We start from the raw sequence: 24740 nt of genomic DNA on the forward strand, positions 1-24740 counted from the left end.
CTCGAGCTTGCTGAACTTAGGTTAGTTCCTCCCCCCAAGCCTCAGTCTGTACTCAAAGTAGGACCTGACGGGGCACCTCTAAGGGCGGTGGTGATTTAAACTCTAATTTAGAAAAGCTCTTTACTTTGGGTGTGTCTGAGATTGTGGAGGGTGGGTGTTGGCGCCCCGAGACAGGGGCCAGCCCTTGGAAAGCACCCCTACCCCTGCCAGGGTTCGGAGGTACTGCCACCTGGGCTGAGCCCTTCCCCGACTGAGCGGCGCGCTCTTCCTCGAGCTCGGGTCGCGGGAACAATGGGAGGGCGGCTGGGAGGCGGGTGGGCGTCGGCCAGGTCGGAACTGGAGGTGGACCCGGCCGGCGAGCTGGGCGCCTGGGCTGTGGGGTTAGACCGGGGCACTGGGCCGAGAGCCGAGGCGTCTTAGCCAGGGAAAACCGAGGTCGGCGCTGGCGGGGACCGGGAGGAGGCAGGGGGCGGGGCCCGAGCCCACCAGGCTGGGACGGGGAGGGCGCGGAGGCCCTGGGTGGGGTCTCCTCGGGGTCTCCCCGCCACTCGCCCCGGCCTCTGAGCTCCGCGGCGACACAGATAGGCGCCCGGCCCACGTGGGGAAGCGGGCGGCGGGCCAGCAGCGCCAGGCGGGCTCGCGGGGCTCAGCTCCCTCCCTTGCTCCCCTCCCCGGGGGCCGGCGCGGCTCCTCCCGACGCGCGGCCCCGGCTCGGGCAGCTCGGGCAGCTCGCGCGGCGGCGCTCCTCCCGCTGCTCGCTCGCTCGTTCGCCCGTGGCGGCCGGGATCGCCGGCGCTTCGTGGCGGGGAGCCGGCCGGGGCGGGGCGGAGCGGGGAGCCCGGGCGAGGGGGGCGGGCGGGGAGGGGGCTGCGCCGCGGGAGAGAGGGAGGGAGCGGGCGAGCCAGCGAGCGAGCGGGGCGTTTGTGCGCAGCTCCAGTGCGCCTCGGAGCCCGCCGGGCGGCCGCCGGACACACCGACCGAGGACAGACAGCGCCCGGAAGCCGCGCTGCCGCAGCCAGGTTAGCCACCCTTGCCGCCTACTTGGGGCCCCGGGGACCCCGCCGCTTCTGGGCTGGTGGGCGTGGGGAGGGGAATCGCCGAGGGCTCCGAGCGCGATTCCCGGTCCTGGAGCACTGACAGGCGGGTTGGCAGGCTCCAGAGGCGGGGTGGACACCACCGAGGCGGGCGGCGGGCGCCCAGAGCCGGCGGGGTTGGGGGGACCCGGGCCTCGGTTTGTGCGTCTCAGTACTGGCGCCCGTATGTGTGTGTGTCGGGGTCTTCGTCGCCGGATGTGTGTGGGGTGTGAGCGCGCGTGTGCCCGTGGGTCCGTGCAAGTGGATGATCGGTGTGTGCGCGTGCGTGTGTGAGAGGGTGTGTGCCCTGTGTCTCCGCGCGTCCGGGTGGTGTGTGTGTGTGCGTGTGTCTGGGGGTGAATGTGTCTATGAGAGGGTGTGTCTGAATGTGTAACTGAGTGTGTGTACATTTGGATGAGGGTGTGTGCCGATGGCTTCGCCGGTGGCTGGAACCTGTGGCGGTGTGCGTGTGTGTGCGCGCGCGCCAGTGTGAGTCCCCGTGTGTGCGTGTGTGAGGGCGGGTGTGCACCCACGTAGCCCCGCGTAGCCCCGGTGTGCGTGTGCGCGGCTTTGTCTGCACACAGCCGGGAGGAAAGGGGTGGGGGAGGCTGCTGAGGCGCCGCCGTCGCCGGGAACCAGGCACCTGGCCTGGGCAGAGGGCGGCGGCGGCGGTGGGAGGGTGCCCTCGGGGCCGAGACTCCCCGCCGGCAGGTGGGCGGCCACGCCCGGGGGGGCCGGAGGGAGCCGGGGTGACAGCGGAGCCGGCGCGCCCGGCAGAGCCGGAGCGGAGGGCGTGTCCTGCCTGGAGCCCGGGGGTGTGGAGCCCGGGGGTGTGTGTGTGCGGGTGGCGGTGGCGACAGCGGTCCCTAGGTTGGTGACCCAGTCCGTTCAGGGATCCATTTCCTGTCGTGGCGCTGGGACTGTCGCCCAGAGGCAAACCGGGCCCTACCAGGTCTGCCACACACCCACCCTCGCCCCTCCCTGCTCCCTGGGGTAGAGCCGCACCTTAGGTGCCCTGAGGGGAGGAGGGAGATCCACTCTCTTAAAGGGCCAGTGCCCCAACTCCAAGGAATCCCCCTCAGGAGATAGCTACTCGGAGAGAGGTCTCTGGGTGTGTCTTACTCCTTTCTCCATCAGTTGGTGCAGCGCAGGCATTTGGAAATGTGTGCATGTGTGCGTGTTCTCTCTGTGTGTTTCTTGTGCGTTTGAAGGCACAGGTGTATTTCATCAGTGAACAGCGAATGAGGCATCTCTTGATGTCTATGTGTATGTGTTTTTCCATGAGCTTTCGTATATTTGTTTCTATGTATGTACACATAGCTGTTTGTGTGTTAGTGAGTCTGTGCATGTGGGTTTGCAAGAGAAGTGGCGTTTTGCTGCCAACTGGAAGAGGATAGAAAAATTCTGTCCAGGCCACCCTGTTTTAGAAAAACTGGGTGAAAAGGTGGTTTGCAAATTTAGCCTCTGGCTTTGCAGGTTTCAGATGCTGGTACTGAAATGTAGGTAGAATGAGATTAGACTAGCTAGGAGGATAGAAATGGAGACCCTTCCAAGAGGAAGGAACTGTTTTGGAAGAAGGCTATCCAAGTGTAAGAATTCACCCTTCACTTCTAGTTCTTCTTCCCTGGAACCTGACCTCCCCCTCTGCTGCTCAGCTTGCCAAGATAAAGTACACAGGATTTGAAGTATAAAGGGAGTGAGCTGGCAATGAGAAAAGAAGGAGGGTGGCTAGGTAATAGGATTGGGCCAACAGCAGATTTCTGCAATTTAAAAAATGTTTCCCCACCAAGTCAGCAGAAGTTGGGGGTAAGCTGAGCCTGCTGTTGTCTTTCCCAAATCTCCCAGGGCAGGAAAGGCTGGTCTGCAGCTCAGGAGCCCTGGAATTTGATGCAGGGGTCTCCTTTTGACTTTGGTCAAACCTTTCATGTACTTAGCTATTCACTCGACAGATTTTTTTGAGCTTCTCTTATATAAGAGTCTAAACCCCCTAAGCCTCAGTTTCCCTAGCTGAGCAGCTATTAGGCTGGATTCTGGGACTTTAAGGCCCCTTCCCTTCCTCAGAGTGCTAGAGTTTGTCTCACTGTTACTCACATTTAGGAATCTACCTTTCCAGCCCCTAAATGGGGGCCTCCCAGGTGGCGCTAGGGGTAAAGAACCTGCCTGCCAATGCAGGAGACACAGGTTCGATCCCTGGGTAGGGAAGATCCCCTGGAGGAGGAAATGGCAACCCACTGCAGTATTCTTGCCTGGAGAATCCCATGGAGAGAGGAGCCTGGTGGGCTATTGTCCATGGGGTTGCAGACAGTCGAACACGACTGAGCACAACACATCCTCCAAATATCCTGGCCATGGGTTTCACTCACTGCTCCCCCTTGCCCTCATATATTCCAGTCTAGAGCAGTGATCCTCAGAGTATGGTCACCCGACCAGAAGCAGCAGCAGGGTGACCTAGGATCTTGTTAGACATTCTCGGGGTTCCCACCAGATATACAGAATCAATAACTCTCAGGGTGGTGCCCAGCAGTCCATGTTTTAACAAACATAGGTAATTCTGATGTACACTAGAGCTCAAGAGAGGTGCAGACAGGGAGCTGGAACCTCCTAGAGGAGGAAACCCCTGGAAAGCATTTCCTGCCCCCTTCCTGAAATAGCTGACAGCCATAATTGTGATCTTGGACAAATTGCTGCTTCACCAAATAATGCAATGACTCATTGACAGTGTCTGCTCTGGGCCAGGTTCTGAGTAAGGGGTTTTCCCTGCTCTGCTTCGTTTCTCCACTTCTTATGCTGATCTACAAGACCCGCAAGACTGAGTCCCTGCCCACTTCCCTAGAAACCATCAGTCTGGCCTTCCTTTAGTTTATCCAGGCTCCAGGAGCTCATATGCATTTGGGATTTTGCACTTGCTGTTCCCTCCATTTACCACACCCTTCCTCTGCTGCTTGTCTTGGTTAACTCCCACTCTTGAGATTTCAGCTTTCTCGGGGGAGCCTTCACCCAGCCTTCACCCAGCAACTCCCTAAAACAAGTCAGTTTTTCCTGTTTTACATTCTTACAGCTTCCTGTATTTCGTAGCGCTTGTGAGAGTTTATAATTATACTTGAACTTGTTAGTTGGCTGTCTGTCTCCCCTCGCTGAATTGTGATGCCATCTGGGCAGGAACCTGCTTCTCAGTCCTTCTAGTATCCCACACAGTGTTTGGCTTACGATTCATGTTCGATAAATTTGTTGAATGGATGACTTTATAAAATGGAAGACGGTACTAAATGATACTTGGGGCTTCCCAGGTGACTCAGTGGTAAAGAATCTGCCTGCCAGTGCAGGAGACACAGGAGACGTGGACTCGATCCCTGGGTCGAGAAAACCCCCTGGAGGAGGGCATGCAAACCCACTCTGGCATTCTTGCCTGGAGAATCCCATGGACAGAGGAGCCTGGTGGGCAACAATCCATGGGGTCGCAAAGAGCAGGACACAACTGAGCAACTGAACTTGCAGTGTTCATATTAAATGGTACCTAAAGTGTCCTCTCAAGCCCTGATCTTCTAATATCTGAGCAGGCCTCAGACTTTTTATATATATATATTTATATGTATAGTATATATTTACATATATATATATAGTAGATTTATATATCTGTCTTATTTTTCACTGCTATGTCACCATAGATTTGGGACCTTAATGTGTGCCCAGGTCCATGCTGGGCTCTGCTTTAGGAGAGGTGGGAAAAAACTCTTCAGAAGACACAGTTTTCCGTGTCCTCCTGGGTTAAGTTCCTTCAAGAATGACAAGAAGAATGCTCATCTAGGTCCATGTCTTATTACATGACTGTGAGCAAGTCACTTCTTTCTTGTTTGTTTCCTCTTCTGTGAAATGAGGGTATTAGAATGGATGGTATACCTAGTATTGGTTGTTAGCACTGGCATTAGAGTATGTAGCACTGTCTTTGCCACATACTAGTCGAGTAGACTTGGGCAAGTGACTTCATCTCTTCATTTCCTCACCTGTAAAATAGGATCAATAATAATATTGGGTTCTGAAAATAAAATGAAGGAATATACATTCTTTTATTTAAAAATCCGTTAACCTGTTAATTTGTATTGGGACTTTTTTGCAGTATGCAGGATCATTGTTGCGTTCTATGGGATCTTTCATTATGGTGCACAAACTCTGTAGTTATGGCCTGAGGGCTTCAGAGCGAGTGGGCTTCAGTAGTGGCAGAGTGCAGGCTTAGTAACTCTGCGATGGTATATGGGATCTTAGTTTCCCGACTAGGGATCGAACCTGCATCCCCTGCTTTTGGAAGGCAGATTCTTAACCACTGGACCACCAGGGAAGTCCAAACAGTTCAACATTCTTAAATGCCTTTGTCCTGGGCCCTAGGCCTACAGAGACAGAAATGAATGCAGCATGTTCCCAGGCTGGGTATGTGGGGCGATGTGCGATGCCATGGTACAATGTCCAGGGTGTCAGGGTATGGCTGTTCATGGAGGAAAAGGCAGTGTTTGGGCTAGATTTTATTTTCCAGGTAGCTGGAGCAGCTCATGCAAAGGCATTGTGACTTGTTAAGGGAAATACAAAGAGTTCTATGTGGTTGGAGCAGAAGGTGGTGAGTGGTGGGGACAGGTGCAGTGAGTGGCTGGAGATAAAGAGGACATTTGAGGCCAGATCTGGCTGGGGCTGAAGAGCTTGAGTCCTACAGGTGCTGGTGGAGTTAGGGAAGAAGACTAAACTAGCCAGGAAGGATCAGATTTGCATTTCAAAACCACAGCTCTCCAGGTGGTGGGAGAGGTTGGCTTGGGTGGAGGGGGAGGATCGTTCACCTGGGGCTCACAGGGTGCTTATTTGCATGATGGAAGGGCCTGGTGGGGTGGATAGAGACCTGGACCACAGAACAACCCTGGTGGATGGAGACTTCAGGTCAGCCTGAACCAGAGTGGTGAAGTAGAGATGAGAATGACTCCTCCCAGGACCCCAGGCCTCCATTCACTTCCAAGGCTGCCTAGTGGGAATCTGAAAACTGGAATTTAAGAATTCCAGGTCTGCTGCTCAATGGACTCACCATGTATTAATTTCTTAGGGCTGCTTCATGAAATACCACAATCTGGGTGGCTTAAAGAAGCAGAAATATTTTCTCTGGCAGTGTGGAACTAGAAGTCAGAAAGCAAGGTGTCGGCAATGTTGGTTTCATCTGAAAGCTCTGAGCAGGGGGTCTGTTCTGTGCCCCCTCCTAACTTCTGGTGGTGGCCAGCAATCCGTGGAGCTCCCTGGCTTGCAGCTGCACCTGCCTCTGTTGTCACGTGGCTTTCTCCCCTTCCTCCCGGTGTGTCTCTGTGTCATCTCCTCTTCTAAGGACATCAGTCATGTTGGGCTTAGTGCCAGCATGACCTCATTTTATTTTAACTAATTGCATCTGCAAAGACTCTGTTTCCAAACAAGGCCACATTCTGAGCTTCTTTGAAGACATGAATTTGAGGGCGGACACTATTCAACCCAGTACATACAGGAAGATGGAAAAGAGTGCAGGCCTTGGGGTCCCGCAAGCCCAGGTCCAAATCCAGGCTTTGCTTTTTCTCAGCCTCAGTGTCATCTTCTCTGAAATGGGAACAGTAGCAGCTGGATTGCTGGGTTGTGGTAGTGAGACGTGGTCAAGGTAACAAATGTGGGGACTTCCCTGGTGGTCCAATGGCTAAGACTCTGAGTTCCCAATGCAGGGGGCCTGGGTTCAATCCCTAGTCAGGGCACTAAGATCCCACAGGCTACAACTAAGAGTCCACATGCCGAAACTAAAGATCTTGTGTGCTGTAACAAGGGCACAGTGCTGTCAAATAAATTAATTAATTAAAATATACTGACAAAATAAAACCAAGGACAACAGCTGTGAGTGAGCCTGGTGAGGTGGCACACAGCAGGCACCCAGGAATTATTACTTCCTCTTTGGCTCCCCTTTCTCTGCACTTAGTAGCCTGGACAAATTACCTAAATCTTGCGTCACTGTCCTCATCTGCCAAATATGAATAGTTATCATCCAGGTCTACCTACCTCACCAGATTGTGAACCCCAGGGGATAATAAGAAAGCTCTTTGTAAATTGCTTTTGAGTTCGTGGCTGTGATTTTTAATGATAATCGTCATCTCCGTGATAACCCTTGGCCATTGCCACATCCACGGCACTCTCAGCAGAGCCCAGCCCAGCCCACTCTTCTTCTGAGGCAAGTCCTTGTTGCCCCTTTGTGCTTCCAGGCGTCCTACCAGCAGGAGAGCTCTGTCAGAGTCAGGAGAACCTTAGAGATGCTGGTCCTCCATTGCCCTCATTAGCCAGAGGAGGGAAGCAGATTCTGAGGGAAGTGACACCCCTGAAGGTCAACAGCTGGTCAGGGGCAATTGGAACACCCTGTTTGTGGTTCCTGTTTAGAGTCTGAATGGTCCTTTTTCCCTGGCTGCAACTTTAGCCCCAGAAGCAGGACCTTGGCGCAGGTGGTGGCCTGGAGAGAGGATGACACAAGGCCCAGATTTGGGGACGCAGCGGGGAGAGTCCTGCTCAGTTAGGATCAGATTCCCCAGCAAGGGGGTCCCTGAGTCCTGAGTGGACGAGCGCTGCCTCCGCGCAGGCTCAATGGACAGGTCATTTTGCTCTCTGCCTGCTCTGGGGGTGGAGGCCGCGCGCCATGGGCAGGCAGCAGCCTCGTGGGGAGCCAGAGAGTGAAGGTAACCCAAGGCTTCAGTGTCCCTACTGACAGCCGGGGCAGTGCTTCTCAGCAGGCTGTGTACCTCTCAGCCTTGCCTTGGCCAGCCTGGGGAAGGCTCTGGAAAGAAGAGAACGCTTATCCTGTTTTGGCAGTTTCACCAAAGTCATATTCCTTCCCCCACGCTGGTAAGCCAGGCCCCTCCTCAGCCTCAACTGTCCTTTCCCTTCCTCCTCCCTCTTCTCAATTCCTTCTCACTCCCTTCTCCTGCCTTCTTCCCCTCTGCTTTCTCTCTCCCCATCATCTCTCCAGATTAAAGGTCTGAAGATAAAGACCCAGTTCTGGTGGCTGGCTTGGGGGTTGCTTGAGGCGACCTAAGAATTAGAAAGCTTAGAGTCTTCCTCATTAGAGGCTGGGCTGGTGACTGATAAACAAGTGCTTACGTTTATTGGCTCACCAGGTGCCAGGCCCCGTGCTAAGCGCTTTATGCGCCTTATGTCTTTTAATCCTTGCAGCTACCCAGTGAGGCAGGGATTATGATCCCATTTTATTAAAGGAGGCTAATAACTTGCCCAAGTCCTACCCAGTCCTCAGCCAGCAAGTGGCACAGCCGGGATTTCAATCCAGATCTATCCAAAGCCCACGGGTGCTCTTGAACGTTTCCTATACTGCCCTGATGGAGCCTTGGAGGATACTTAGGTGTCCGCAGAGGGATGCACACTTGCTCGAATCTGGAGAATAGAGACTGTGGATTCCACCCCAGGCTTCCTCTCAAGGTTTTGCTGTTACCCCATCAGAGACCAGCCTTCCTGTAGGTGCTCGGCCTCTGGTTCTAGGCAGCTGCCCACCTGCAGGAGAAATGCTGCGTCAGGGGCAGGTGACAGGGTAGGACTGAAGGCATTTGGCTTTTTATTTATATATTTATTAACTATTGAAAAAAATCCAGACTTCATTTTATTTATTAAAAAACAATTTAGACCATACCCTGAGGCATGTGGGACCTACATTCCCCAATCAGGGATCAAACCCACACCCCACACCCCCTGCACTGGAAGATGGAGTCTTAACCACTGGATCGCCAGAGAAGTCCTGGCTTTTTCTTTAGATGTTGTTTTGTCACTGGTTTTCTTAGTTTTTCATGGATTGCCCAGAGTGTCCCAGTTAAATAAGCTTATCATCTTTCAAAGCTTAGAAGAGTGCTTGGGGGCTTGGAGGTCCTCTATCAGCCTCAGTGATGGAGGGGAGAGAGGCAGAGGCTGAAGCCAGGAAAGCACACTTGTTCTCAAAAGGAAAAGGAAGGAAGACAGACCAGGCCGAGGGCCAGAGTGAGAGTCTGGAGAGAGGAAAAGAGCCTTTTGGCTGAAATCGATAGAAACCTTCCTCTCAGCCCAAGTTCAGCCCAGGAGTCCAGACTGCCTCCCAGTCAGGGCTGCTGATCTCAGAAGGTCACTTCAGAATCTGGCCAGCTTCAATCCACTTGCTGGGCCTCCACCCACCCCCACCATAACCTTGACCTTGACCGTGGTCAGCTTGAGCAGGTGGCTCAACCAGAGGGGACTTTGATTAATGAGCAGTGGCTTTAAAACTTCTAGCTATGGAGCCCTCTCTATATTCAATAGGTGAGACAGCTAAAAATCACTGTGACTCAGCACCCTGTGCTGGGGCCCTGGAATCAGCCTGTTTTAATCGGTTCCAGTTGAGGTGACTGGGACACGGAGGGTTCTCAGATTGTCCTCAGAGAACACTGGTCTCAGATGTTTGTGAACTTCTGAAATAGCATGCACAATTCTCAGAGTGTTCTTTGTTCTCCAGAAAGGACCCCTAGGCACCATGTGAGTCTTTGAGTCAAGACCCATAAAAGTTTAGAACTGCCGAGACAAGGATTGTTGTACTGAGTGGGAGCCTAAGGACTGGAGAAAGGTCACTAGGAGGTCATGGCAGAGGGGGGTGTTGAAGTCAGATTTCTCCCTCCTCTCAGCACATGGCTGGTTTTGCTCTGAAGATGCGAACCCGGCTCTTCCGCTATCAGGGCCTCAGTTTTCCCAGGTGTAAAGTGAGGTCTGGGCAGGATAAGCCCCAGGTCTCATGCAGCTTTGATCTGTGGTTCTAGAAGCCAGGCCTTCTGCTGTCCACTTCACATTCTTTGTCCCTTTCCTCGCTGCCTCCCCAGCTTCACCCACTTCTGATAGGACCACCTCCTCTCTTCAGCATCTCCCATCTTCAGAGCTTCTACGCAGAGCCTGGATTCTAGCCCCTTGAGCCCGTCTTGTCAGACCATGTGTCCAGGCACCCAGCCCTTTCTTCCTGTCCATGCCCACTCATCAGATTTAACCAGGTGCCTGTGAGTCTGGGGGCACTCATGGTGACCTCTCTTCAGGGCCGGATGCCTGGGCCCAGTGCCAAGGGGAGGAGCTGGTAGAGGGGATCTGCTGTGGCTCCTGGGACACACCCAGTGCTTACCTGTGTCTTTGCCCCAACATCCTGGGTTCATCTCTGCCAGGAATGCCACCCGCCTCCCTCCCTAGTCACTGCTGAAATCCTGCCTGCCTTGTCCAGGCTCAGCTCAGATGCTAACCTCTGTCCCCCAAAGCCTTGTGAGCCCTCTCATCCCCACCCCCACAGTGACATCTGTCTTTCCCCCCTCTGTAGTACCTTATCTGTTCCCCTCTGGGGACAAGGTCTGCTTGCTCTTTGATTTATCCTGGCACGTGGCTTGTCTCTCGTGCTAGATTGTGAGCACCAGATCGCTCGTGTAACCTTCTGTGCAGCCAGCACCTAGCACAGAGCTTTGCACAAAGCAGGTGCTTAATAGAAGGTTATGCAGTTTTATTTACTGAGTCTGCCTCTGGCGCTGGGGAAGGACTGGTTTCTCTGGAGCCCCCATGACCTCAGCACTGTCGAGTCACAACTTCTCACTTACCCCCTCTTTTATGTGTGGATTGGAGGGAGGCAAGTAGGGCAGTGGATAAGAACTGAAATTCCAGTCTTGACTCTGCCATTTCCTGGCCACGTGGTCTCGGACAAATCATTTCACCTCTCTGAACCTCAGTTTCCTCAGTTTAAAACAAAGGAGCAGGAATGACAATGGGGCTTGAGAGACTTAACTGAAAAGACGTGTGTTAAATGCTGAGATCCGAGCATTGTAAAGAATAAATGGTCAGTAAACAATTAAAATATATATATTTATTTATTTGGCTCCACTAGGTCTTAGTTGTGGCATGTGGGATCTTTGGTTTCAGCGTGTGAACTTTTCGTTTTGACATGTGGGATCTAGTTCCTAATCAAGGATCGAACCAGGACCCCCTGCTTTGGGAGCATGGCATCTTAGCCACTGGACCACCTGGGAAGTCCCTTAATAAGCGATTATAATTCATTATTTTTCAGCTAATGGTTATTACCCTTGCTGTTTCAGCAGGTAGCCGCTGTGTTCTCACCATGCTAGGGAGCAAGGGTGAGGGACAGAGAAAAGTCATTGCAAGGGGTCCTTGGTCTGCAGGGTCTTAAGGTCATGTAGCAGGGCTGGTAAGACTGTCTTCCAGGAAGCAGTGGCTGAGAGAGACACGGCTGAGAGAGTTGAGGAGTGAGTGTTCAGTGTAGACTCCATGCTGTAGGCAACATTAGAGCTGAAAGGGGATGAAGCAGGAGGGGACAGGGGGAGTCAGGGAGACAGCTATTCCCTGGGGAGATCAAGGAGACGAGTATCAGGCCAAAGATGGGAGAGTGGGCCGCAAGCTCGGAGAGTTGTGAGAAGGAAGCAGGAAAGGGTGGAGTGAAACAGGAGCGACTCTAGAATCTCCACTTCTCTGGTGAGCCAGTGGTTAAGAATCTGCCTTGCAATGCAAGGGACGCAGGTTTGATCCCCAGCTGGGGAACTAAAATCCCATGTGCCATAGAGCAACTAAGCCTCCACATGCCACAGCTAGAGAGTCTGTGCATCACAATGAGGCAAGAAGGATCCCATGTGCTGAAGCTAGGACCTGACACAGCCAAGTAAATAAACAAATGTTTTTTGTTTTTTAAAATAAAAATTGTTTTAAAAAAAAGGGCCTTAGGGTCAATGCTCCAGATGAAGGGTGAGCTTCAAACTTTGTCTTACCAAGAAGAAACTGGGGGAGTGATCACTCATGATGCTGCTGCTGAGAACGACAGAGAGAAGACTGGAAAGGTGGGGCAGGAAAAGAAAGTTGGGACTTTATGGAGGAGGTAGTAGGGCCCAGTGAGCATGGAGGCCCTTTGTCCCATTGCCCAGGCTTGAGCTGAGAATAGTCCGGGGTGAACTGGTGCTCCGGGGCTCTGCAGTCCTATCTCAGAATCTATCTCGTAACATCAATAAGGCTGCCTGTTTACCTGGCCAGGATCTGAACACTGGTCTGTCTGAAGTTAAAACTCAAATTGATCCCAGAAATGTCAGAAACTCTGAATATCAGGGGAAGCAATCTCTTAGTCCACCCCTCTCACTTCCTCGTTACACAGACCGGAAGCAGAGGTCCAGAAGGGGGAGCCCCTACCCAAGAACGCCCAGGGAACTGGCCACAGTGAGTTCCACACGAGCCTGGGGTGGGCTACGATCCTTTGTAGGTCTGGGTTAGGGGATGGGGGCAAGAGGGTGAGGAGGGGGCCCCAGGAGGGGTGTATAAATGACAAGCGAACGCCAGATGAGAGCAGTCCTTTGCTAGGGTGTGTGTGTGATCCCAGGTGGGTGGGATGTGAGTGGGCTGGAACCGTCATCATCCCGGGCTTTCCTTCTTCCCGGAAAGAAAAAAAGGCCACATAGGTGGGATCCAGGGGAATATTGGGATGTGGGGGAGTTCAGGGGGTGGCCTGAGAAGAAGAAGCTGTTGCCAGGCAGCGAGAGACATGACTGTGTTACAGCAGCATGGAGCACACCAGCAGCTTGGGCCTGGCCCCATGTAGCCCTGTACATGACACTGTAGTGTTATCCGTCACCCCTTGTTTATGGGGAAGATTGCACTACAAAGGTCACAGCTCGGAAGGGCAGTGCCAGGGCTGGGGGACTTCAGAGCCATTTCCTGGCATGTTCTGGGTGACTGCCCTCCCGGTCCTCAGCCCAGCTTGGTCTCAGCAAGGACCCAGGACAAGTCAACTTTTGCTTTCCTCCACCTGGGGCTTCCTGGGAGGCTCAATTGGTAAAGAACCTGTCTGCCAAAGCAGTAGATGCAAGAGATGAGGGTTCCATCCTGGGTGGGGAAGATCCCCTGGAAGAGGAAAGGGCAACCTATTCCAGTATTCTTGCCTGGAAAATCCCATGGACAGAGGAGCCTGGCAGACTACAGTCCATAGGGTCGCAGAGAGTCAGACATGACTGAGCGCGTGCGTGTGTGCAGGCGCACGCGCGTGCACGCACACACACACACGCACACACACACACACACACACTTCTCCTCTATCACCTCACCTGCTTATTTATTAATTAAGAATATTTATTGAGGGACTTCCCTGGTGGTCCAGTGGTTAAGAATCTACCTTCCTAGGCAAGGGACGTGGGTCCAATCCCTGGTTGGGGAACCAAGATCCCACATGTGAGGGGGGGAGTGGGGGTGGGTAGCTAAGCTGGCCTACCACAACTAGAGAGCCCACCTGCCACAAAGAAAGATCCCATGTGCTGCAACTAAGACCCAACACAGCCAAATAAATATTTTTTTTTTAATTTATTGAGTACCTACTATGTGCCAGGCACTGCCCCTGACCTTATGGAACTTACACAACCCCCCTCTAGTTGCCCCACACTGGTAGGATGGGAAGGAGGAGGTGGGTGGCTTTACTAACCACTTCTTTCTCCGTTTCACTCCAACCCCTTCCTCTCTATCCCCTTCCAAGTCCCCCCACCCCAGATGGGACTTTCTGCTGGAACTGCCTCCTGCTGAAGTGGAAACCAGAGTTAATTGTTAAACCTAATAACTGGTGAGAGTTTCGCCCGGTTAGGCTGAAGGGAGGGGGCTGAATGCTAGCCATGCTCCCCAGGAGACAAGTGGAACCACCCAGGTTCTTCTGGCCTATCCCTGCCACCCTTTCCCTTCTCTGGAATCTGCCTCCTGGGCCTGCTCCTCCCTCCTCCTAGGGGTGGGGGTGGACTGCCTCTTGGACCCTTTCCCTGGACTCCAGCTGAGGTGACCCTGGGAGGTGAGTACAGGCTCTGACCCTAGTCCAGGGGCCTCTGGGTGAGTGTTCTTGGGCAAGATGTCAGGGAGGGCATGGCAGCTAGCCTCAGGGGACCCAACCCAGAGGACAAGCAGCCAGTGGACCTTGCTGGCTTTGCCTCCTGCCAGGTAAGGGAGAGAGGGCTGGTGGGAATGATACCCTAGTGGCCTAAGCCCCACATACAGGACCACCGCCTAGTGCAGACCACGCTACTTCCTCTCCTTTAACCCTTAACTCCTGTTAGGGGACATTCTCTGGGCTTCCTTAGTGGCTCAGTGGTAAAGAACTCGCCTGCCAATGCAGGAAACTCAGGTTCGATCCCTGAGTTGGGAAGATCCTCTGGGGAAGGAAATGGCAACCCACTCCAGTGCTGTTGCCTGGAAAATCCCGTGGACAGAGGAGCCTGCTGGTCTGCAGTCCATGGGGCTGTAAAGAGTTCAGACGTGACTGAGCAAGTGAGCACATATTCTGCCACTAGACTTGCGGAGTTGGGGGATTTAGTGGTAAAGGCTTATTTATTCCTCTAGAAGTCTGTGCCTGAGACCAGGTCCCTGCCAGGCTTTAGGGACAGAGCTTAGGCTTCCGAGTCAGACAGTCTGTAGGTCACAGCTGAGTGACTTTGGGCTGGTCACCCATCTCTCTGAGCCCCCATGCCATCCTCCGAGCATGGGCACACTGATCCCTTTGCCACCTGCACCGAGAGTATAAAGGCACCTGAGGTAGATACTAACATCAGGCTCTGCAGGGGGTTGGAATGAGTAAATCCAGTTCTGTTGACATTCGACTTGACTTTAGGAGGCTCAGCTCTGGATTAGGGGCATGGAGGCCACCAGCCCCACCCTCTAGGACTTGACTGTTGGGACTTTGTTGTCCCATACAGTAGCCACGTGTGGCTATGGAGCACTTGAAATGTGGCTAGTGCCACTGAGGAACGGAATTTGTAATCGTATTTAATTTTAAAACATTTATTTATTTGACTGCGCCGGGTCTCAGTTGTAGCGTCACAGGCATCTTTAGGTGAGGCTTCCGAACACTTAGATGCACCATGGAGGGTCTAGAATCCTAACCAGAGATGGAACCTGGGCCACCCGTATTGGGAGCGTGGAGTCTTAGCCACTGGACCATCAGGAATTCCCAATCTTATTTACTTTTAAATAACTTAAAATTTAAACAGAATACTCCAGTTATTGGAAAACATCTGTGTCTGTTTGTGAACTTAGGTTTGTGAAAACACTTTTTCAATTGTAAAGGTTAAGAGACTCTAAATAACTGATGAAAATTTAGCGTCGGGTATACACTGGATTTAGAAGATTTAGTATGAAAAAAAAGATTGTAAAACATTTCAGTAATACTTAGGGGGTTTTTTTTGGGCAGAGGGAGCTGCATCGCATGACTTGTGGGATCTTAGTTCTTTAACTAGGGATTGAACCAGGGCCCCAAGCAGTGGAAACTCAGAGTCCTAACCACTGGACTGCCAGGGGATTCCTTCAAAAACACTTTTGATATTGTTAAATAAATATACCATTAAAATTAATTTCACCTGTTCCTTTGTACTCTTTTAAATGTGGCTACTGAAAACTTTTAAATTACATATTTGGCTTGCATTATATTTTGATTGGATAAAAACTGTTCTAGCCTGAGAGTTGAGTTGGACATGTTGGAATAATAATACAAAACTGCAAAGATTAGATACTTGGGGAGGTTTAGGGTGAGAGTAAAGGCCAGATATCCCCTTACTCACTGCCCCCCTATATCTGGGTCCACACCCCATGGTGGAATGTTACCCTGAATAACTCCACAGCCTCAAGAATAAGAGCAGGACTTCTAGTGCCAAATGAAGAGCCTGTGTCTGGGTGGCCATGCTACTCACTTGCTCTGAGTGTGACCTTGGGCAGATCACTTCACTTGGTTGAACCTTAGTCTCTCATCTGTAAATCTAGACTAAGGGTGAGATTTACCTCGTTGATGGAGGGGATTACTTAAGATAGAATCCAGGTGCAGCTCTTGTGCCAGCACAGTGCCTGGCACATATGTACAGTCGAGTCTTAGCTGCGACCGTGGTTGCTTCTACTGCTAGTCTTCAGAGCTATTGCTACTGGTATTGCATCCATGAGCTTGGATTTGGTGTTTCCTTTGGTCCAGATGGGACAGGGGCCAGAGGGAAAGGAGAAGTTAAAAGAGCTTGAGGGTGGGACTTGGGGTGGGCACTGCGGGGATGCTTTGTTCAGTACCTTGGGGGGATTGCTAGACTTTGGGGAAGCTCTTTGGTTCTTCAGGTTCCATAGTTGATCAGGCTAAAGATATGAGACCATTTTACAGATGAGAAAGGTGAGGGAAAGTGATCAGGCTATATAGCCAGAGGCTGAATGCAAGGTTTCCCATGCCTGTTGTGGAAATATGGGAGCCACTGTTAAGAGGCCCCCTTTGGGGGTTTGTGAGAGCAGAGCCTGAGCTAGAGAGTCTGGCATTCATGAGGAATGGTTATGACTAGTCTTCCATAGCTGGAAGGGATCTTGACACCATTCAGTATACTGTCTCCTTCTTGAGCTAAAGAAACAGAGAGCTGAGTGTGTGTATGTGTGTGTGTGTGACCTCTCCAGGATCTGTCAACAAGTTGGGGGCCAAGCTGGAACTGTGTCTGTTTGTTTAGATCCAGCCCTCAGCTCAGCCCTGGCAGGACGGATGGCCCTGCTTGTCAGCCTCTCCTCTCCTGCCCGGTCCCCAGTGAGGGCTGCTGAGAAAGAAGCTTTTGTTTCATCAGCTCCTTCTGGTTTCCTCTCAAGGTGGCTTCATCACCACCCTCTCTCCATCTGCCTGGTTTGCATTTGTCCCTGTTCCAGGTTTAAAGGGCCCTGAAATCTGAAGCTTCTACTTTCTTCCACCATCATGTCTACTTTCTGGATAACTGTAGGGGAGATCACGGGCTTTTCATCAAGAAGGCCTGGGTTTAAATCCCTCTTCTACCATGAATTCCCTCTATGGCTTTGGTCAAGTCATTATAATGTTTAGTCACGTCTTCATCTAAAAAGTAAGTGTTAGTCACTCAGTCGTGTCCAGCTCTCTGTGATCCCATGGACTGTAGCCCCCCAGGCTCTTCTGTCCATGGAATTCTCTAGGCAAGAATACTGGAGTGGGTGGCCATTTCCTTCTCTAGGAGATCTTCCCCACCCAGGGATTGAACCTGAGTCTCCCACATTGCAGGCAGATTCTTTACTGTCTGAGCCACAGGGAGGAACCCAAATGGTGAATGAGTGTATAACCTGGCAGGTAAGAACCTGAACTCTGGGTCTCACTCCAGCATGGATTCTCTAATGCTCTTCAGTGAGTCCTTTCACCTTCTGGGGTCCCAGGGTCCACATCTGGAAATGGGAGCTGCTATCTCCTGGGTTGTTGTGATAGGGAGCTATGCTGAGTTTTTCACAGGCAGCATCTCTTTGAATCCTCCCTTTAGCCCTGAAAGTGGATGCTCTTACTCCTGTTTTCCAAATGAGGAAACTGAGGCTCCCAGCCACTTGCTGGAGAGTGATAAAGCCAGAATTCAAACCAACTCTGTGTGGCTGCAGAAGGTGAAAGTGTTAGTTGCTCAGTCATGTCCGACTCTTTGCGACCCCATGGACTGTAGCCTGCCAGGCTCCTCTGTCCATGGGATTCTCCAGGCAAGAATACTGGAGGGGGTTGCCATTTCCTTCTCCAGGGGATCTTCCCCACCCGGGGACTGAGCCCGAGTCTCCTAGGTCTCCTGCATTGGCAGGCCGGTTCTTTACCACTGGTGCTACCTGGGAAGGTCATTTCTGGGGATACCACTGCTCAAAGAGCTCTGGAATCCAGCCACCAGGTTCCAGGTCTGCTGTCACCACCCCAGCCTGGGTCCTTATCATGTGCCCCCAGACAACCACAGCAGCCTCCAACTCACACGCCTAAAGCTGCTCTTGCCGGTTTTCAGTCCATTCTCAACCCTGCAGGTCAATGGTTTCCCGTAGCTTTGAGACTCTCGAGTCTGGATTCTTTACCTTACCCTCAGAGGCCCTTCCTGGCCTGGGCCCTGCAGGCCGCTCCAGTTTCATATTTGTTACTTTCCCTTTGGCTCCGCAGAGTCACACGGGCCTTTCTGTGTAACAGGTTCAGCAACTTCCTGAAGGTTCCTTAGAGAGTCAAATGCCAGCCTCTCAGTTTCCAACTCCATGCTGGGTCCACAAACTCAGTTCGGAGGTGCTAACACTGTCTGCTCCTTCCAGGTGTCTGACTGCCGTCCTTCCGCCCGGGGAAGCTGGTGTGGTCGGAGCCAGGGTGAGTGTTCCAGAGGCCCAGCCTCCTCTGCTCAGGTTGGACAAATTGACCTTTCAGCCCTCAGGTTATTTTAATGTATTTTACTGCTGGGGAGGTGGGAGTTTGTCTAGGCTACAGATTCCTGGTGGGCCTGAAAAACGGGGGCAGTGTTGAGAGTTCTCTCTGGTTTGGGCTTATTTTGAGGAAGGGACTGAAATGGGTATTCGTTAAGTGCCTCTGTGTTAGGCAGCGTGCTTTGTCCAAATCGCTTCTCCATCCACCATGCTTGGGGGCGAGTGACCTTGAACCTAGAAGCTAGATCCGCTGACCTGAGGCCCTGGTTTTCTTTTGCTAACCTCTTGGAGTTTGTAGACTAGATTCAGAAGGGAGTGTTTTCATTCTGGTTCTGCCACTGATTGGTACATGACCTTGGGCAGCTACCTCCCTCTCTGTTGGCCTCGAGGTCTTATATACATTGTCAGGGTAGGGCAGAGGTGGAGTCAGGGTGAAAGAGTTGCTTTGAAATCTTCCAGCAGTGAAATCTCCTTTTCAAGTGAACCCCAAAGAATCTCACTGTACAAAACAGTACAGGAGTTGCAGCCATCGTCAAAGTTGGGGTGAGCCTGGGGGACTCTAACTGGCTAATTCCTCAGCTTCTAGAAGCCCCCCAACAATGCCATGGAACTGTCCTTAGCTCTGTGCAAGATACTTCACAAACCACTGGCCTGGGGCGTGTCAAAGCCCCTTTCCACCTCCTGGTGACTCTGGCAGGGTGAGGTCGTGGAGAGGGAACTGAGCCAAGAAGTTATACTGGTCAGGGAGATCGCGGAGTAATAGGCAGGTGTCACTGTGGGGTTATTAGTAAGGCACAACTGTCAGGGTTGTGATGTCGTCATTCTAGAATCCTCTGTTTTCTTTGTGTGTTTTCTGGCCTCGCGCATGCAGCATGCAGGATGATAGTTCCCCAACTGGGGATCAAACCCACACCTCCTGCAGTGGAAGCGCAGAGTCCTAACCGCTGGACCACCAGGGACATCCCACTCTGGTTTTGATTTTTGATTAGACATAAAGCACCTCTGTACCCTTAGGGGAACTCCTGTGTGTGTGTGTGTGTGTGTGTGTGTGTGTGTGTGTAGGCAGCAGCGGCTGTGGGTGTTGAGGTGGGGCTGGACAGACCAGGGCAGATAGAATAAATGTCAAACAGAGCTGGGAGCATGTTGCTCCCAGGGGTGGCAGGGATTCAGGTGGCTTTAGCTCCAGTTGAAAGGAATGATTTGGCTCTTTCCGGCCAGCGCACGGGCCCCATGGAGGTCGCTGGGCAGGAAGCACTGGGAACAAGGAATCCTCTGTCTGCAGTCACAGCACAGCTTGGACAGAGGAGGTGGATTACGAGTTCCCGGGAGGCGGCCTGCTGGGCTTTGCCTGACATTTGGGCAAATGGGTGGGGAGAAGGGGAACTGAGTGTATGTGTGTATGGTGGAGAAGAGGGTCGAGTTTTTGTCGTAACATTTATTCCACAAGTTCCTTGAGCTTCTGGAAGCCCTCTAAGGAGCCATGTTCAGAGGCAGGCGGTCCTGGAGGGGCCAGATCTGAGAAAGGTGAGACTATAGAACCAGATGGCGCTAGTGGTAAAGAACGTGCCTGCCCATGCAGGAGATGCAAGAGTCTTGGGTTCGATCCCTGGGTGAGGAAGATCTCCTGAAGGAGGAAATGGCAACCCACTCCAGTATTCTTGCCTGAAGAATCCCATGGACAGAGGAGCCTGGCGGGCTACATTCCATAGGGTCGCAGAGTTGGACATGAATGAAGTGACTTGGCACGCATGCACTAGAAGATATTAACTGCCATCAGTTTACCAGAAGACACAGGAAGTATGAGAGATGATAGATTTTCACAGGCAGCCTGGTGCAGTGGAATTCATTCTGCCTGCGAGTCCAGAGCCCTGCATTCAAGTCTTTGCTGTGACACTGACTTGCTCTGTGACTTTGGTCTCATCACTTCCCCATTCTGGGCCTCGGTTTTCTTTTTTGGAGAATGGAGATGGACACATCAGCCTTAGTTACCTCTTAATGCTCTTTTGAGCATCCATTAGAATCAGGTATTTCACATCTTTGGAGGCAGCAGAATCCTGATATATAAGCATTTGAAACAGAACCACTGTGGTTGAGTTTGCAGCAGTTCCTTAGAATCTTGCTGCCCTCCTTACTGCCCTTTGTTCCATGGCTGTTTTGGTTTTTCTTTTGGCTGTGCTGGGTCTTCGCTGTAGCATGCCAGCTTTCTCCAGTTGTGGTGCTCAGGCTTAGTTACCCTGCAGCCTGTGGGATCTTAGTTCCCTGACCGGGGATTGAACCCACGTCCTCTTCATTGGAAGGCAGACTCTTAACCACTGGACCACCAGGAAAGTCTCTCTATGGGTGTTCTTGGAGGTGCCTCTGCAGGCTCCTAGGGCTCTGGGAGGCAGTGTCAGAAGACCATGGGATCAGGATGATTCATGAGAACATGCTTTGCAGACTGTCCTTTGTAGCGCAGATAATAAAGATTGTGCTGGAACACACAGGAGCAGCCTTAATACCGCTGCTGCCCTGCCCTGCCCACGGCCAGCTCAGACTGTGTCTTGGTTAGGGCCTATATAATTGGACCTGGCTTTTTTGGAAACAAGTGACAAAAGCTCTATTCAAAGTGACTTAAACCAGAAAAGGACTTGAATGGATCCTGGGCAGTTCATGGTATCGTAGGATGAGAAACCAGGTAGATGCTCCATCTGTCTCCATCACAGCTTGTCTCTCCTCTGTCCTTCTGAGGAACTGGCTGACCACTGCCCTAGCTTAGCAACCCAAACAGAAAGTTGTTGTTGTTCAGTCACTAAGTCATGTCTGACTCTTTGGGACCCCATGGACTACAGCACACCAGGCCTCCCTGTCCTGCACTATCTGCTGGAGTTTGCTCAAGCTCGTGTCTGTTTGATGCCATCCTACCATCTCATCCTCTGTTGCCCCTTCTCCTCTTGCCCTGAATGTTTCCCAGCTTCTGTGAAAGTGAAAGCTGCTCAGTCGTGTCTGACTCTTTGCGACCCCATGGACTATACAGTGCTTGGAATTCTCCAGGCCAGAATACTGGAGTGGGTAGCCTTTCCCTTCTCCAGGGGATCTTCCCAACCCAGGGATCGAACCCAGGTCTCCTGCATTGCAGGCAGATTCTTTACCAGCTGAGCTACAAGGGAAGCCCTCCCAGCCTCAGGGTCTTTTCCAGTGAGTAGGTTCTTCACATCAGGTGGCCAAAGTGTTGAAGCTTCAGCTTCAGCATTAGTCCTTCCAATGAATATTCAGGGTTGATTTCCTTTAGGATTGACTGGTTGGATCTCCTTGCAGCCCAAGGGTCTCTCAAGAGTCTTCCCTAGCACAATTCGAAAGCATCAGTTCTTTAGTGCTCAGCCTTCTTTATGGTCCAACTCTCACATCTGTACATGATTACTGGGAAAACTATAACTTTGACTATGTGGACCTTTGTCATCAAAGTGATGTCTCTGCTTTTTAATACACTGTCTAGGTTTGTCATAGCTTTTCTTCCAAAGAGCAAGCGTCGTTTAATTTCAAGGCTGCAATTACCATCTGCGGTGATTTTGGAGCCCAAGAAAATAAAGTCTGTCACTGATTCCAGTTTTTCCCCATCTATTTGCCATGGAGTTATGTGACCAGATGCCATGATCTTAGGTTTTCGAATGATGGTAGTTTTTCTACTAGGATCTATATATCAACCCAAGGGAAGGATTCTGATTGGTTCAGTCATTGTTGCTAGGGGATTAGGGCCATTCCCTATAGTGGCCAGGCCTGGGTTAAGTGCCTCCTTGTGTAGCAAATGGAGGAGCAGAGCTCTCGTTAGAAGAAGGAGTGGAAGGCTGCTGGCAGACAGAGCCATGAGAATATGCAAGCATATTCGTGGAATCTTGGGTTATAGGAGAGTGAGCAGCTTATAGGCCTGCACGGAACCATAGCCCCTCCTCTTCAGTGACAGGAATACAGATATCAACAATGAAAACAATAGGTAATGTTTATTGAGTTACTTTCCTTATGATGAGCATGTTCTATTCCCTTTCTTTTCTTTTTAGTATTTATTTACTTGGCTGCACCGAGTCTTAGTTATAGCATGTGAGATCTTCAATTTTCACTCTGGCATGAGGGATCTTTGGTTGTGACATGTGAATTTTTAGTTGCGATGTGTGGGATCTAGTTCCCTGACCAAGGATTAAATCTGGGCCCCCTGCATTGGGAGTGGGGAGTTTTAGCCACTGGACTACCAGGGAAGTCCCTCTATTGCTTTTCATGTGTAATTTCATTTAATCCTCCAGATGCTCCTTTGGGTAGGTACAATTACTCTCCCCATTTTATAGATGGGGAAACCAAGGCACAGCTAGTGAAGGTCATATACTGAGTAAGAGGAGGAGCTCGGGTTCAAGTTCAAGGAGTCTGACTTCAGAGCCCACCCTCTGATCCTATGTCCATTGCCTCTGATCAGAAGTTCAAGTGGCTTCTCTGTCTACTTGCGTGCTGCTCCGTGACACAGCTTGTGACCTGCAGAGGCAGCCAAGCCCAGATTACCCTGTACTGTGCCACTGGGAAAGGCTTCCTCAGGGTGCCTGCAGATCCACCTGCATAGAAATCCATTTGGTATATGGTTCTGGTGGCTCAGTCGGTAAAGAATCTGTCCACAGTTCAGGAGACCCAGATTCAATCCCTGGGTTGGGAAGATCTCCTGGAGGAGGAAATGGCAACCCACCCCAGTATTCTTGCCTGGAAAATTCCATGGACAGAGGATCCTGGCAGGCTACAGTTCATGGGGTCACAAAGAGTCAGACATGGCTGAGTGACTAAGCATGCATACGATTTTGTGGTAGGCCTTTCAGGAGATGCAAAGGAAAATCATTCATGAACCTATCCGAAAGGTCACCACAGCAAACAAGTCACGTTCCTGAGCTCCCACACTGTGCCAGGCTCTGTCCTGAGCCCTGAATGGTCACTGTCTCATTTAATTGCAACAACGCTATGGAATGGGTATGATTATTCTCACCATTTTCCAGAGGAAACTGAGGCTCAGAGAGGAGAAGTGACTGTCCCATGATCAGGTGGCTAACAAGTGGCAAAGGTGGCATTTGAGTTCATGTCTGTGAGCTCCGTGCCCCCCAGAGGGGAAATCAATGTGTGCAGGTGTGGCCGAGACATAGCCAAGAGTGCAGATCACCGTTGGAGAGGGATGGGAAACTGACACCTGGAGGAAAGGGGCAGCCTGGGCCCTGGGGCCCAGCAGCCAGAATGTGCTTCCTGGAGGAGAAGGCATGGCTCTAGGCTTTGGAAGGGGCTGGACTGGGGCAGTGGGTTCAGGGAGGGCTCTCCAGGAGAGGGAGCTGCTTGGGAAAAGGCGTTGGAAGGGAAAAGCTGGAGTGGTTCAGTCTGGCCAGAACTAAAGAGCTGGGGTGGGGCAGGGAAGCCAGCCATCTTTCAGGCTTCACAGAAGCCCACTCCCTCCCCATTCCGTGTTATTCTCTTCAGAGACGTGAAGAGGTCTGATCATCTCCAGTTGCGCCTGGATGCCCAGGTCCCGTACCTTTTCTCCCAGGTGCCATGTAGAGGGTGGGAAAGGCCATGTGGGCACCCACAGGTGTCAGTCCTTCATTCCTGGGGGCAAATGATGGGAAGAGTGCTCCCCTGCAGTCCTTTGCTCAGAGGAGAGGCTTCCCTCCAGGCAGAACGAGCTCAAGGAACGAGGACTGTTTCTGGAAAGAGTCTTGTGAGCAGTAGGACTCTCCATTCCCTCCCCATGGACCTCTATCCCATAGAGAGGCCTCTTTCCCTCCCCCTGCCCCTTCCACACACCGCGGATCTCATCCACCTTGTCAGCAGATGGACTATGCCCTCAGAGCCTGGGCTCTGTCCTGAAAGTGCCTTCAGATTTTTTCTTCAAATAACTCAGGTGGAAAATTGGAGGAAGATGATGTTGGTACCGGGAGTCTCCCAGGTTTCAAAGGAAGGGAGAATGACAGGCACATTTATTGAACTGGACTCACGGTGTGTCAGAGGCTTTATCACCCCCATTTACCAAGGAAGAAAATGACACAGCTCGAGTTGTCACATGAAAGGTGACATCATTGGTTTTTGCAGGAGGGATGGAGGTGGAGGAGACTCAACAGGAGGACACCCCTCCCCTGCCTGACCACCAACAGCCTCCTCCCTGCTCTCGTCCAGCAATTCCTGTTACCTTGATGGCTCAGAAATGCTGATTCTGGCTCCCCTGTCTGCCCCTCAGCCTCTTCCCGATGTGAATACAGACTGTTGTCCCTGGCTTGCCTGAGAGCTAGAGGGGCTGTCTCGGGGAGAGGGGCCAGGCTTCACAAATGTCATCCATACAGGACACAGATGTTCAGCATTCCTTCTGTGGCCCCTCTTGTCTCTGGGATCCCTGGATTTTTCCAACTCTTCTTGGAGGGATTCCAGCATTTCTCTAGGGGCAACAGAGGTGGAGAAGGGTGGGGGAATTCTTTCATGGGGCGGGACTAGGACTTTTCTATT

General features: G+C 51.8%; 1 protein-coding gene across 12 annotated transcripts in view; it reads left to right on the top strand.

Annotated features, from left to right (window-relative positions):
• The first annotated feature begins 877 nt into the window (after positions 1–877).
• Positions 878–24740, top strand: part of EPB41L1 (erythrocyte membrane protein band 4.1 like 1) — a 133420-nt gene continuing 109557 nt past the window's right edge. For 2 of the 12 annotated variants that reach the window (XM_069548480.1, XM_069548481.1), the window contains exons 1-2: positions 878–1019; positions 18150–18201. Coding sequence is in view for 2 of the 12 variants with exons in the window: in XM_069548467.1 (XP_069404568.1) it covers positions 13968–14042; positions 18150–18201 (127 nt within the window). In the remaining 10 variants the exon portion in view is untranslated. Of the gene's footprint in view, positions 1020–12228; positions 12291–13941; positions 14043–18149; positions 18202–24740 lie in introns of those variants that run through there. The other 10 variants (XM_069548479.1, XM_069548475.1, XM_069548470.1 and 7 more) reach the window with 9 other exon arrangements.

This window comes from Ovis canadensis, chromosome 13 (assembly GCF_042477335.2).
Source record: "Ovis canadensis isolate MfBH-ARS-UI-01 breed Bighorn chromosome 13, ARS-UI_OviCan_v2, whole genome shotgun sequence".
NCBI lineage: Eukaryota > Metazoa > Chordata > Mammalia > Artiodactyla > Bovidae > Ovis > Ovis canadensis.